At 41.0% G+C, this 13,665-nt stretch overlaps 1 protein-coding gene across 4 annotated transcripts; it reads right to left on the minus strand.

Annotated features, from left to right (window-relative positions):
• Positions 1 to 283: 283 nt before the first annotated feature.
• Positions 284 to 10,930, minus strand: tfec (transcription factor EC). 4 transcript variants are annotated; one of them, XM_072454853.1, is made up of 8 exons: positions 10,134 to 10,930; positions 9,370 to 9,621; positions 8,308 to 8,409; positions 6,164 to 6,284; positions 4,895 to 4,951; positions 4,733 to 4,808; positions 3,677 to 3,824; positions 286 to 1,277 (listed from the first exon to the last, which is right to left on the minus strand). In XM_072454853.1, the coding sequence occupies exons 1-8, from the start codon at positions 10,191 to 10,193 to the stop codon at positions 786 to 788; spliced, it is 1,308 nt and encodes a 435-aa protein (XP_072310954.1). In that variant the 5' UTR covers positions 10,194 to 10,930; the 3' UTR covers positions 286 to 785. The 4 variants fall into 4 exon arrangements, with proteins under 4 accessions (XP_072310956.1, XP_072310954.1, XP_072310957.1 ...); XM_072454854.1 differs by having other exon boundaries at positions 288 to 1,277; positions 6,239 to 6,284; XM_072454855.1 differs by lacking the exon at positions 8,308 to 8,409 and having other exon boundaries at positions 284 to 1,277.
• Positions 10,931 to 13,665: the final 2,735 nt, after the last annotated feature.

A 13,665-nucleotide genomic window follows, 5' to 3' on the forward strand; every position in this document is an offset into this window, starting at 1 on the left:
AGTAGTAGTAGTAGAAGTAGTAGTAGAAGTAGAAGTAGTAGTAGTAGTAGTAGTAGAAGTAGTATTAGTAGTAGTAGAAGTAGTAGGAGTAGTAGTAGTAGTAGTAGTAGTAGTAGTAGTAGAAGTAGTAGTAGTATTTTATTTGTTGTTGTTGTGGTAGTGGTGATGATTGGGACGCCCTCTAGTGGTGATTAATGAAACAATTGTAGTCAAACTTAAAATTACTTTCAGACAAACTTGCTTTTTATGAAACAAGGGGTTTATTACTTTTTCCCACCCCATCTAACATGAAAAGAATGTTAGATCATAATAATAATTAGAATATATATATATATATATATATATATATTTTAGTATAACGTGGATTAAAAACATACATAAATATACATTTAAAAAAACAAAAACCATAAACTACGCATTAAGACATTACGGTAAATAGTTCAAATACAACTCCTTGGTTTTGAAGTAAAAATAGGTAAGGCACAGCTGTGAAAGAACTACCTTTTTTTTTTTTCTTTTTTTTTTAGAAAAGTGAAAAAGAGAAGTGTAATACTTTCAGTGACTATTTACATATGTTACAGTGTACGACTACCCAGTGTTGCAAGTAGAGTGAAAAATACAAATTTGACAATATTTTAAGGCCCATGATTGTCTCCCTTTTTCCCATAAGTCCATTTCAGTCCACTCGGGAGGCGGTCGATTGTCACTAAATCGTCTTTGGCTCTTGATCAACCAGGACCAACAGAATCGACAGTCCTTCCAGTGCATTTACACCGCATCGTCCTTTAAAGTTCATCCCCCTCGGCCGAACTGAAGCTGCTCCTCCTGCTGCTGTCTTTGGACTCTGCATCGGGCGACGCCGTGGACAGCAGCGGGTCGGTCCCGAACGGCGAGAGCGGGTCGTCGATGAGGATGTCGTCCAGCCGGTGCTCCTCTTTCAGCGTGGCACTGAAGAAGTCCGTGAAGTGGGACAGCGGGTCGGAGAAGGTGGAGCAGCCGTCGCCGTTGGCCATGTGCTCTTGGGACGCGGCGCAGGCGTTGCCCATGTTCGGGACGGAGGCCACGGCGGCGAGCCTCTGGAGGTAGTCGGCGTTGGGGTCTTCTTGGTAGAGCGGGGGCTGGGCCTGTGGGGAGAGCTGGTGCTGTTGTGGCTGCTGCTGCTGCTGTTGTGGTTGTTGTTGTTGTTGTTGTTTGAGGAGGTGGGACGAGAGCTCCACTGACCCTAGCGGTGCAGCCATGCTGGGTAAGCCATGTGCCCGGGCCTGGATTTCAAGCTCCTGCAAGAGAAGAAGGAACCGTTTTGCTTTTATAGTACAACAAAACGTACTGGGCTCTCACCAACGGTTATTTATGTAGTCGACTAGCCAGCAATTATGTTTTTTTTTGTTTAGTTTGGTCTTTATTTGTCAGGGACCATGTACAAAATCATTAATATTCAAGAGAAAAGATGATCTGCACCAGATTTAGCACCGGATACTTTCATTCTGCAGTCCTTGAGCAGGTGAATACAACAACATTAATAAAAAGTACACATTTCATTATTAACATTAGCTCAGTAAAATGCACTCTAAAACAAATTAATTTCTAAGATTTTGATTGGTTGTTTATTTCCACTGTACATTGTGATCTTATCGTGAGACGTGCATCGTGTATTGTTTTGAATGGCGTGGGTCCCTGTAATTCCCATCTTAAACTTCAATAGAGTCTCTTGTCGTGGAATAAATCATCAGTTTAGATCATATTTTGTTGGATTAATGTAAAATTGCTATGTTGCTACGCTTGCTTTGCATTTAGCATGCTCACTGCTAACCGCATTTTAATCACAAAAAAACCCCGCTTGACCTGTGCGTCACCCACGCGTCATCCTGTAAATGTGACTCATGCTTACCAGCAAGTGTCGCAATTATAAATCTTGCCGGTAAAACTTGTCATTAAGCGGCGTAACTTCTCCAGTTAGCGCTCATCGTCGGCCCCTGACCCGAGCGGGAGGGTGGAGAGGAGGCACACTTTTAAGCATTCAACAGGTAATTAGCGCTGCGCCGGGAGAGGGGCGGGTGTGGGTGGTGGGGGGGTATGTCGGTATGTCATGTAAACAGCGGGAGTGGGGGGGTGGGGGGCTGTCTTGATTGGGTTTCGGGGTTGTAAAAGCTCTGGAGGTGGAAATGAGTTTACGTTGCTGGCTCGTAAAGCTTTAGTGGTGGAAATTAGCGCGCGAAAAGAAGCCCGAGGACGATGACGAAGGAGAACTGGAGTGTGTTCCATTGTGGACTAATACGTCGCTGTAATCTGATTTATCATTATCTGATTTTTTTTTAAATGTCGTGTTACGGTTACGGTGGCGTCCGACGTGAGTAATCGGATTTCTTTCTGAATGTTCATGCCAAAAAAAACGACTATGACTAAGACAAAATGTAGATAGAGATATTTCAAAATTCTTTGTATAACTCCCTCAAATACAACGGTTACTTTAAAAGTACACACCAGAGTTCCCCTGTGTATCTGAACTGTAAACACACATATCTTATTGGATTAGATGATTATTCCAGTGATACGTTATGATAGTTTTGTGTAGTTGATTCATTTTTTAGTTCTATTTGAAGTCCATGGGTTTTGAATGGCTTAACTTAAGTTTTATTGCAACAAAATAAAGGTTAGACATGGTTTTGTAATTTTGTACTACTACTGGAAATATTTGAAGCACAACAATGTGACAACCCATGGTCTAGGCAATATCATAATTTTATTGAATTATATTGACTGTAGTTTTGTATTTCATTGACACGGGTTGGTAAACGCAGTGATGCCTAAATACTAATCAACACAAAAAAAATTGCATCAACACTCATTTGAACACGTATTGACACTAAAACAGGACAAAATCTGAACTTTCCTGAAGATTTTAGACTGCTCTTGAGCTTTATCAGAGCGAGCATTAACATGAAAGGAAAAACTACATTTTTGTGTAAAACATCCTATTTTATTGTCTATTAATTGTGATTATCATTATCTATTTTTTTACACTGTAACAGTAAAGTTGTTATCGCGTATCGAGCCTTTTCCTTAGTATCAAATTGAGTTTAAAATGTTTGTATCATGACAACACTGGCATTGAGTGTATTTGTTATCATTTATTTGTATTTATTAGTCCATTTATTCTTTATTCAACCATTATTTTGTATTTTGACATCAAACGCTCGATAAGCATTGGCTGTATTATGTTTTTCATGTACTATAGTTGCAGATTTGATTAAAAGTACTTTGTAATCTTGTTTTAGAAATATGCCATTATAATCATGTATTCCTTATTTATTATTTATTCCTTTATTTATTATGCATTCCTTTTTATTTTTTTCATTTGTATTATTGTTTTTATTGTTTTAAATGTTTTATTTATTTATTATTATTATATTATTATTATTTATTTTATTTGTATTTATTTATTTGTGTTTATGTATTTGTATTTTATTGTATTTATTTATAATGTATTTGTTATGTCATTTATTTGTTATGTATTTATTTATTATATATTCCTTATTTATTATTATTATGAAATTTCCCTATGTGTGGACAATAAAGGAATATCTTATTTTATTTAACCATTATGTTGTATTTGACTTCAAACGGGGCCGACCCACAGGCCCGATAAGCACTGACCCCTGTACGTTTGTGTTTTTACCTGGATTCGGAGCAGTAGCCTCCTGTTGGCCTGCTCCAGCTTCTTCTGCCGGCCCTCCAGCTCTCTGGCGTGCTGCTGCTCCTTCTGCAGCCACCGGATGTACTCCACCGAGGCCTTGAGGATCGTTCCTTTGTTCCAGCGCATATCCCTGCAAAAAGTGGGATAAAAAGGGGGACAAGTGTTAGCGATAACCTTTGCCTCCGCACTTTCCTGTGTCGGCAGAAAATCCACCTCCTTCTGTGCAAAAAGTTCGAACGCCAAGCTTTTTCTGCCTTTCTTTTACGATATGAATAGGCAATGGCGATTTACACGGGGCAATTATTCATCCTTTGGACATTACATGGGGAGGACAGAATGGGAATTTTAATAGAATAGTTAATGCTCAAAGTCCATTCTCGTACGCCCCTTGTTCGGTAAAATTAATCCGGGAGTAAAAATAGGTGACGGGAAAATGAGCTCAACTCGGAAGACAGGGGAAGAGAATGGAGAGCCGGACTTAAGGTGGAAGAGTGCAAGTCATTATTTTGTAGATATTATTGCTTTTGGCTTTAAAATGGAAAAGGGTAGCCGTCGCCGAAATGTCCCTTTTCCGCACGAGTGAGACGTCGCCGCGCTCGGCACTAATAATCTCCTTTATCCGACGTTAATGACACGATGACAACGCTTTAAAACCCCCCATTTAAAAACCCGAAGCAAAGTTCAATGGTGAAAAAGATGGCCGTCAGATTCCCATTCAGTGTCGCGCTCTTTTCTTTTTCTTCCCGTGTTTCCGATTGTGCGGCAAACTTTGATTCGAATGGCGCGGCCCGGCTTCTTCGCGTTTGACCCCCTTTTGGCTCATCACTCATGCTTTGTGCTGAACCGCGGGGCCCCAGAAAGAGGACGTACGGCTCCTGGCGCGCGGACAACAATGGAGGGTTCAAGTGCACCCTTGAAATATGACTGAAATGTGCTGGAGAGCTCGTTTAAATTCAATGAGCGGCGTTTTAGAGTGTCTTTGTGCTTTGAATGTAATACACTTGCATGAAGTCAAACGAGTGCGAGCGGAAAACTTACGGGTCGTTGGACTTTGGTATAAGTGTCCCCAGCTCTTTGATTCTGTAGTTGATGTTGTATCGCCGCCTTCTTTCGACTGCAAAAGAAAAAAAGTTCAAAATGGTAAACGAAACTGCGTGCTTTTGTTGAAACGAGGGGGGGAAAAAAACGAAAAATGCTTACTCAGATTGTGGTTGTCCTTCTTCTGCCTCTCCTTGGCCATCACCCTCGTGTCCAGTTCTGTCAAAAGATAAATCAAACGAAGATTAGTTGCGCGCGGATTTGGAAACGGAAAGACAAAGAACAAAAACTTCCACGACAAAAAGTCCAGTCAGCCGACGCGCACGTTGTTTCGGGGGAAACCACGGGCTAAAGGTCGGACAGATTGACCTCCGTTTTTCACATAAACACGCTGAAAGAGTCGAGTCATTGTTAGAAATGGAAACTTTTGGGAGGAAAAAAAAAAAGACGTGTAATTAAGACAGTTTAGCCAATTCACTCTTGTGCGTGAGCGAGACAGAAATGTGTCCATATTTGTCTTCGCATTCTTCTAAATTACATGATTTGGTACCCGAAATTGGATTTGCCAATTTGTCCGTGTTGATTCAATCAGGACAATTTCAAGTCTTCCAACAGCTCATTGTTCTCCACACACCACACTCCAATGAAACAGACGCCAATTTACTCATTTGACTGAAGGGATTTTGTAGCTTCCTTTCAATTTCCTAAATCAATAAGGATTTCTTGCTTTTTTGTGTCTAAATGCTCGTCCCGGCTAAGAATAGATACCCAAACAAAATACTCACTCAAAGTTGGTAACGCTTTAGCAATGGCACCACATATTAATTGCTAAAGTGGTAATTTCTGTTAGTTAGTGTTTATTCAATGGTTATAACACCCTTATTCATGCATAATAAATCAAAGGTTACATAATTAATGGCTAAACAGTTGTTAAATTCATTTATAAACACTAATAAACACATGATGTAACTAACTTAGTAGTAGTATACCTATTACTACAACTTAGCCATTTATAGTTGGTTCCCTAACTAAAGCGTTACCAAAAAGTCAGTATCATTACTACAGCAATATGATGATTGATTCAAATTATGGCAAGTTATGTTTTAATTCAGAGTTGTATTAATTAGAAGGACACATATTATGCATCTTTGTAGTGTTGTTGACCTTTAAAGATACTCTTGAGTCCCTTTTTGAACTTGAAACCGAGTGTTTTTTGTGAGGCTCAGAGGGGAAGGACCTCGAGAACAGGATTCAAGCGTGAATTAAGCTAAACACAACTCTCTGTAGGTTTTTGAAGAGGGAACAATCGTTGAAAGCTCAATTAAGTCAACTTTGTATAATATGTGTCCTTTGTGAAATGAAATGTTAATAAATATGTGCGTGAGTTTAAATTTCAGTTATATGTTGTCATTTGCTCTGGCATGTTCGTACCTGCGTATTCCTTTTTAACAGTGAGCTTTGAGGGGATAGAAGTAGGACTCATTCCACCACTAGGGGCGTTCATACCTTGTTCACCCCCATAGAGGTCGAGCATGCTGCCGCTGAGGGAAACCTGGAGAAGGAGACACAGGTGAGCCAAAAGAAAAAGGTCATTTCCACAACACAAATGCTTGTTTTGTGCCACTGTGAGTCTATTGTGTCTGTCAGCGGGACCTAAAGGCCGACGACATGTAAAAGAGGCAAAGTTTTCAGAGGCCAAGGAAGAGGGGATGTCTGCCCCCGGGATACGTGCATCCCGGGGGGGAGTTTTAGTGCCCCAAAACACCGTCACTACTTATTTAACATGACAAACAGCTCGGGCTCGAAAAATGCTTTGGAGTTCATGTAAGCCTGACCTTCAACCCCGCTCCGAGCGCCGATCCGAGGCTACACGTCTGTTAAAACCACCGTTTTCGAAACCCTTCCACTTAGAAGTCTCGTCCGGGACAGTGGCGGCCTTTGTGTTGGAAATAGCACGCCGCCGCATGAAAAGGCTAGCTGGGTCAACTGCTCGAGACAGAGGCAAAACTGTTTTCCCTCCGTCCGTCTGGGAACGCACGCATCAAGTTCGGGACGATAATGACGCCTTTTCACGGACGGAGCAAAAGGGGGGGAATGTCAAGATGTAGCGTGCTGACATGCGTGTGTGTCTAATTCGCATTTGTGTATTTATGGGAACGCGCTGGCGAGAGGGAAGACACAGATCCCGGAGATGCATGCAGGGCGATTTAAACTACAACGTGTGTCAAATCGAGCGGGGTTGGCGGCGATAAGGCTCCGTGTCAGGCCCGCGGGATGGTGTGTGGTGGGGGGGGGGAACAAAACAGAGGGGAAAAAATGCAGACATGTCAAATATTTGCATTTGCTGTGGTTTGCAAGCATTTGTCTCATTATCTCGGCAAAGATGGAGGAGAGCGGGATACAAGTGCTTATCAAAGTGAAAGATTGCAACAGTCCGCCTCGTTCCGCTTCAATTTGCCGTCGCTTTTTAGTCCTCCTACATCCGCGTTCCTGGATGTGTTGACGTTCGCAAAATAACAAGATGCACAGCGGTACGGTGTGACTAATTAGAACGAATTGATCGGCTCCGGTATCGTTTTCTGAGCGAGCCCACATGGGGAGCGAGAGTGTTCCTTTAAAAGAGCGTAAAGGAAAACGTTCTGAATTCCAGCGCGGAGGCAAAAGTGAAGTTTAGAGTGATACGATTCGAACGGAAACACCGGGATTAACCTCGGAATATCACAAAATTTGATCGATCAAGTGTGTTTTGTCATGTGAAAACCGTTCGGATACATGTGAGTGACAAAGGAAAAAATGCCGAGTCCACAACTGTTTTTCTACAGATATTTTACATACTTTGCCACAAATTATACTTTTTGCGAAGATTAGATGTCATTTAAGGCTAGAAAACAGTATTTTCTAACAGACAACCAAGCTAACTATCATTTCTTGCCTGGAACTTAAACTATGTTGCTATTTTATCTACACAGAAACCTTTATTAAGCCATTATTAATAATTAGATTTGATGTGAGCATTTAAAACGTCTCCAGTCGCCTCAATTCCAGTTCCAATTTGAAGACGTAGCATTTAAAAGGGTCTAGCCATCTCTCGTCTCGTCTATTTCGCTATTTGCAACATCGTGAATTTGGCCTCCTCCCGCCCCACTCGCTCCCTGCTTGTGTCGCCGTATTGTTGTGCGTTGTCAAGGCCAGTGTGTCTGACATACACGTCCACAATCACTCCCTGTATCGGGAGTTGAGTCGTCGTTGTCGGTCGCCGCATTCCTTCAGTGTTTTTCTTGCGTCGAGGTCCCTGCATACCTGCCCGAGCGTACCAACGACGCGTCGTCACCTAGCGCGCATCTCGTTTTTTAACTTAATCTCTCGCTGTCGATCTTGCTGAGTAATGTGGGAAATGCCGCTAAGCCCGGGTGAACTTTGACATCGTCTGTAGGTGTTAAGCTGCCCCCCCCTTTCGCGAGAAGTGTACCCCCCATTCCCAAGCCAGTCAAGCTTTTCAATGTTTGCATCGACTTTGGAGTTGTTAGTAAGACAAAATCATCAGACGGTTCAGCTCGGCAATGATTGATACTTACGTTGCTTTGCATTAAGAGGTTGGATTCCATGCAATCCAAGCCCCCGTCATTGAAGCCAGATTCAAGACTAATTAGGTCATCAATAACTTCATCCATTGGAAACTATAAGAAAACAGTGATTTTCAGTGTATTTACGGGCCGACCGGACCGATATCGTCCAAGTCAAACTTCGGGAAAAGCTCATAGTACATTCAAAATATACACCAGGAAAAAAGGGGGAGGGACCGTTAGAGACTGATTCGTTAACTCGCCTTCCGTCTCTGTGTATGCAGCGCTAAATCATGCATTTGTTATCAATGAAAACTCTCGTCTCATCTTCAGACTGTATGAAGTTATTGATGAGCAAGAAAAGTGCAGAAATCAATGGCGGTGTTGCTTTTGTGTTAATGATTAGTCAGACTCGTTTGCATTGTTGACATAGGAAAGGTAATCCAATTTGTGACACTGACGATGATGAGCAGTCAGCAAAGTAACGGTCATGATTTTACATTAACAGTAAGGTTTAGAAAGAAAGCAAAGCCAGATGAGCAAGCTAACAAGAAAGTGACGACATATTTGATGAGTTAGTCGATTGACAGTGGTGGAAAGTAACAAAAGTAAGTCAAAATTGTGCATTTTTACAGTAGATACTTTTTACTTTTACTTCACTACATTTGAGAGCAGTTATCTGTAGTTTCTACTACATTTTTCCATATGTACAAGTATTTTCCATATACTCTCATAGCATGTTCAAGCCCCAGCTTTGGGCAAACAAGAATTTACATTAGATTAACCAAGAAATTGATTGAAATGCTATTGTTGACGAAAGATCAGAACAATTATTGAACAAAATCAAGACATTTAACACTCAAACTCAGCGTGGGAAAGTTTCAAAGAACATTTTTACATAGGTATTTCCAATAGGCTTTTTTTTTTTTACATGTACTTTTACTTAAGCAACAACATTGAGTACTTCATCCACCACTGTCACTTCCACAGCTTAATTTTGAAACTCCAGCCCCTGAAAAGCAGACGATGACTCACTCATACACACTTTTATACACAGAAAGCAGTAGCACCCACCTCGCTGTCCGTGTTGGCCATGGTCAGCAGCGTTACGGGACTATTGGGGTTGCTGCCGTCACTGACCGAGCCCATGTGCTGCCTCATGACGGGCACGGTGGCGACAGCCTGGCCCGGCGTGTGCGGGTGAGGCACCGAGCCGTGTCCCGGGACGGAAGAGACCAACTTGGAGCCCAGCGTCAGGTACTGCTTGACCTGCTGCGACTGGCTCTGGTGCAGGTGGAACTTGGAGCTCTCCAGGTGGCTCTGAACCTGAGAAATACAGCGTATATTTGCGTCAGAGAGATAATATTCTTGTCGATCGCGTTGTTTTAAGTATGAGCTAATTGTTCGTCATGGTCATTGTCGGTCATTGTTGGGTCAGCACTGTTTTTAGTCAGTGATTGTTTGGTTTGAAGTTTAGACTTTGTCATGAGTTCTTGACAAAACCAAAACTCCCGTCTTGGAATTAAAAATGACTAACATCTGATTGCATTTCAGTCAATAATGGATTTTTCTTTGGCTTTCATTCATTTCTGTCACTTTTAAACGACAAAGAACTGACTTCAAATCATGTAAAGCTTTTACAATAGTTAAAGAACGTAAAAGATATTTCAGAAAGTTGTCAAAGGCCTTCGAAATGGACATGAATCCCCAACTTAAGTACACAACTCTCAAAACCTCATCAATCAATGCCAAGTCCAGAAACAGCAAGAAGATCGAGCAACAGGCTGAGAAAATACTTGCAGAAGAAACCATTTTACGTCTTAAAACAGCATCCTTACATTTGAAGCTCTGGTCGCGTCCCTCATGGTGTAGTAACTGCAGTCAGTTAAGTGTGGCATTCTCAGAAACGCAGTTATCTTCGGGCGGGTTTTGTTTTTTTGGACGCAGCAGCAACGAAGCAACTTTGTTAGGATCCCGGCGCGTCCTGCTGCTCCCGCCGCTGCTACCACCACTGTGTCCTGAGTGAGTGACCGTCCCTCACAGTGTCCCACCAGTGTTTTATAAAGGACGGCTAAGTGAGCTAATTAGGCCCAAAGCTGGGGTAAGCCTTTATGTTGCCTTACTTCAAACGCTAAACTATCAGATCACCCCTGGTTTGATCACTGCAGGAGATCTGCCTTTAGCCACTATCACTAATTCAACCGGGCCGCCCTCTTCTCCGGCGCTGACCAATCAGGGCCCAGCTCCCAGTGTCCTCAGCGGCCTGCTCCGGGGCTAATGTGAAAGCACAATTGACCCTTGTTCTTCAGTGGGTGTTTTAAATAACTTTTTTAAATGCCATTTTTAACCAGGCCCTTTTATTCATTCACTGTTGAGTGGGGATTGAGTCTGCCCAGAAACATCTGATAAATTGTCAGAGTTTTTGTGATTTGTCGTGAGCTGGTTCGGGATGGGGACATTTGGCCTAAAAATGTCTAATCCGGTTTCCAGTTTGGAGCACACTGTAAGTTGCTTTATTAGTTTATGGCTGCTAAACTATTTTGAGGGTTCCAAATGGTGAAAACAATGCTCGTATTGTCACTGTCACAGGCAAAATAATTAGTCTAGTCTGGTCAACTTTTAGTAACCCTGGATATTTATAACTTACAGCGTTTGTTCTCATTTTAACGCCCGGGCAACAAGTCATAGGTTTTATTTAAGAAGGACCAAGACAATGTAAATGTACCAAAACAAGATGCAGTGGATTATACAGTATGAACTGCCTTAACCTAAAGAGTACGTTATATTTCTACGTTCACAATGGAAAAGAACCAATTACTTTTAGCGGTTTAGTAAATGAAAATAGTTAATATTCTTCATGTCGACACAAAGACATTAGATCTACACAAAACATACTCGTATTTACTCCGAGACTTCATCGATACCTTCAATATTCAATTAATTTGCTTTTATTTGTCATATACTAAGGCTGGACTGGACCAGAAAGCCAAGGAGACTTCTGGAACGACTCGTTAAAATGCTCTCTATATATATATATAATCATTCAAAAAATATATTAAAATGATTTGCTTTTACTGTTTTATCTCTTCTGTACAATTTGTCACTTAATATTCCAAATTGTCTTGTTCTTATAAAGTAAAGAACACAAAAGAAAAACCGTGTCAATCTTCAAATCTAGGCTCCAAATTATCGCTTTCAAAATACATTTCAAACTGATTATTTATATTTGTATGTGTTTCTTTTGTGGTATTACACTGTACTGTAATTTGATGCCTTTGTAACGTGATTTTAATGTATTTTATCGATCGTAAAGCACTTTGTATTATGTCGTGTGCAAAGTGTGCTGTACGAATACATTTTGCTCGCTGGCTAAAATGTATTATGCGTCTTTATTGTTAATAATGGCACATTTCTGCCCATTCCTGAAACTTAAGTCAATAAAAGGACTTGTTTTTTGGGAAGTTGCGGTAGTTTTCAACGGTGCCAAAAAAAAAAAATCCAGCCAAATCCAGTGCAATTTCAGTGCAATACAATTCTTCATGACCAAATCCACTCAACTGCAGTTTCGCCAATACACGCATATATACCTGTATCATTTCAGTTATCAGAATTTGCGTGGATACCTACAGGCGTTTTTTTTCTCACCACAATTGCCCAACAACATAAATCCGTTCCCTCCTAAAACACTGCATTCCCCTCGGTCAGCTCACAGTCCGATTCACCATTCATCCACCTATACGCACATCACAATACTCCGGTTGTCAGCGCTGACTGGGGGCTCTCATTTGGGTTATCCATCCCAAACAAGATGCCAGTTGTTGGGCTAATAAGCATATTTCTGTCACTACGGCGATAGGAGGAGGAGGAGGAGGAGGAGGAGGAGGAGGAGGAGGAGGAGGAGGAGGGATGTTCCACGTTTGGGGCTGCTGCTGCTGCCGCCGCTGCTGGACACTAGCGCTGCTCTGTTTGTTGTGTGACAAGAGGATTGTCCTGGTTTCACTTGGCCTGTCTCACTACTGTAAATGCCGGAGACACACTTGTTATCTACTTAAGGGGGGCTGATTCGATTTGAGAGCTAATGGCGCTTCAGTCATTCGGGCCAGCGTCCACAATGGCGAGCCTATGCATGTGTGAAGAGGACATGCTTACGGATTATCGATGGCCGTCATCTGCACACACAGGCTAATATGTGGATGCGAACCAGGAAGGAGTTGTCCACTGCCACAGCTGAGGGGAAAACGTGAAATGTCCACTCTGTTTATGTTATGTCATCTTTTTCTAGTTGAGTTTCAGAATTATGTAAATAAATGCATGCACCGTATTTTCCGGACTATAAGTTGCACTGGAGTATAAGTCGTACCAGCCAAAAAAATGCATAATAGAGAAGAAAAAAACATATAAGTCGCACTGGAGTATAAGTCTCACCAGCCAAAAAATGCATAATAGAGAAAAAAAAAACATACATAAGTTGCACTGGAGTATGAAATGCATTTGCAAGTGTGAAAATAACAAATAATATCACATATAAGTTGCTCCGGAGTACAAGTATATAAGTATAAGTATGAGTATAAGTTGCACCGGCTAAAACTATGAAAAAAGGTGCGACTTATAGTCCGTAAAATACGGTACTGTATTTGAATTGGGTAAAAGTCGTCAAAATGCTGCATAAAATGAGAAGCGTAAACCTGTGAATATGTGAAACGGTGACGTAGTTTGTTTAAATTGGGTCGACATTTAATTTTTGTGAGTGTGATACAAGATGTGGGCAATAAAGCAAGATTTAGATGATTATGAAATTTGCAAAACAACAACTCACAACAAAATTTTTGTTGTGAGTTGTTGTTTTGCAAATTTTAATATGGTGTATATCATTTATAGTAAAGAAAAATGTGAGAAGCTGGAAAATAGCAGATTAAAAATTTAAATAAATAAATAAATACAAATATTTCTGCACTTTTGCGATTTATTTCAAGGGCCTCTCATATTCGTCTCATAATAATTTAATCACATACTAATACATTTCAAGTTTTCAAGATTTAGGACTAGACTTAGCTCTTAAAGTAATCTTATTCAATTGCTCCTTGCATCTCATAAAGGAGACGGGATTATGTAAACGAGAGATTCTTTCCCTTGTTTATCTTGCTGTTTTTACATAATACACATTGCAAAGTGATTTGAATCAGAATTGGCAATTTTGTGCTTTGCTAAGTAATTAATGCACCGTCGTAGATCACCATTAAATTGCAGATTTATGCTTATTTGAGTAGAACAACTGTCTGCATTGATTTAGTCCTTCCTGTGGTTGAAATTAGCATTTTCCTAATCGCATTATCTCTATTAGAAATAAATAACCCAACTATTACACCCCCC

The sequence above is a fragment of the Eucyclogobius newberryi genome, unplaced genomic scaffold, assembly GCF_026437365.1.
Source record: "Eucyclogobius newberryi isolate DKJ021-1_F unplaced genomic scaffold, fEucNew1.0.hap1 SCAF_2, whole genome shotgun sequence".
In the NCBI taxonomy this organism is placed as follows: Eukaryota; Metazoa; Chordata; class Actinopteri; order Gobiiformes; family Gobiidae; genus Eucyclogobius; species Eucyclogobius newberryi.

Excerpts from the sequence above, each read along its gene's own strand:
- tfec (XM_072454853.1), bottom strand. The coding sequence starts at position 10,193 with ATGCCACACTTAACTGACTGCAGTTACTACACCATGAGGGACGCGACC. Across the intron at positions 4,952-6,163 it reads TGTTAAAAAGGAATACGCAG|AACTGGACACGAGGGTGATG; the intron begins GTACGAACATGC and ends ATCTTTTGACAG. Across the intron at positions 1,278-3,676 it reads GGCTACTGCTCCGAATCCAG|GAGCTTGAAATCCAGGCCCG; the intron begins GTAAAAACACAA and ends CTTCTCTTGCAG.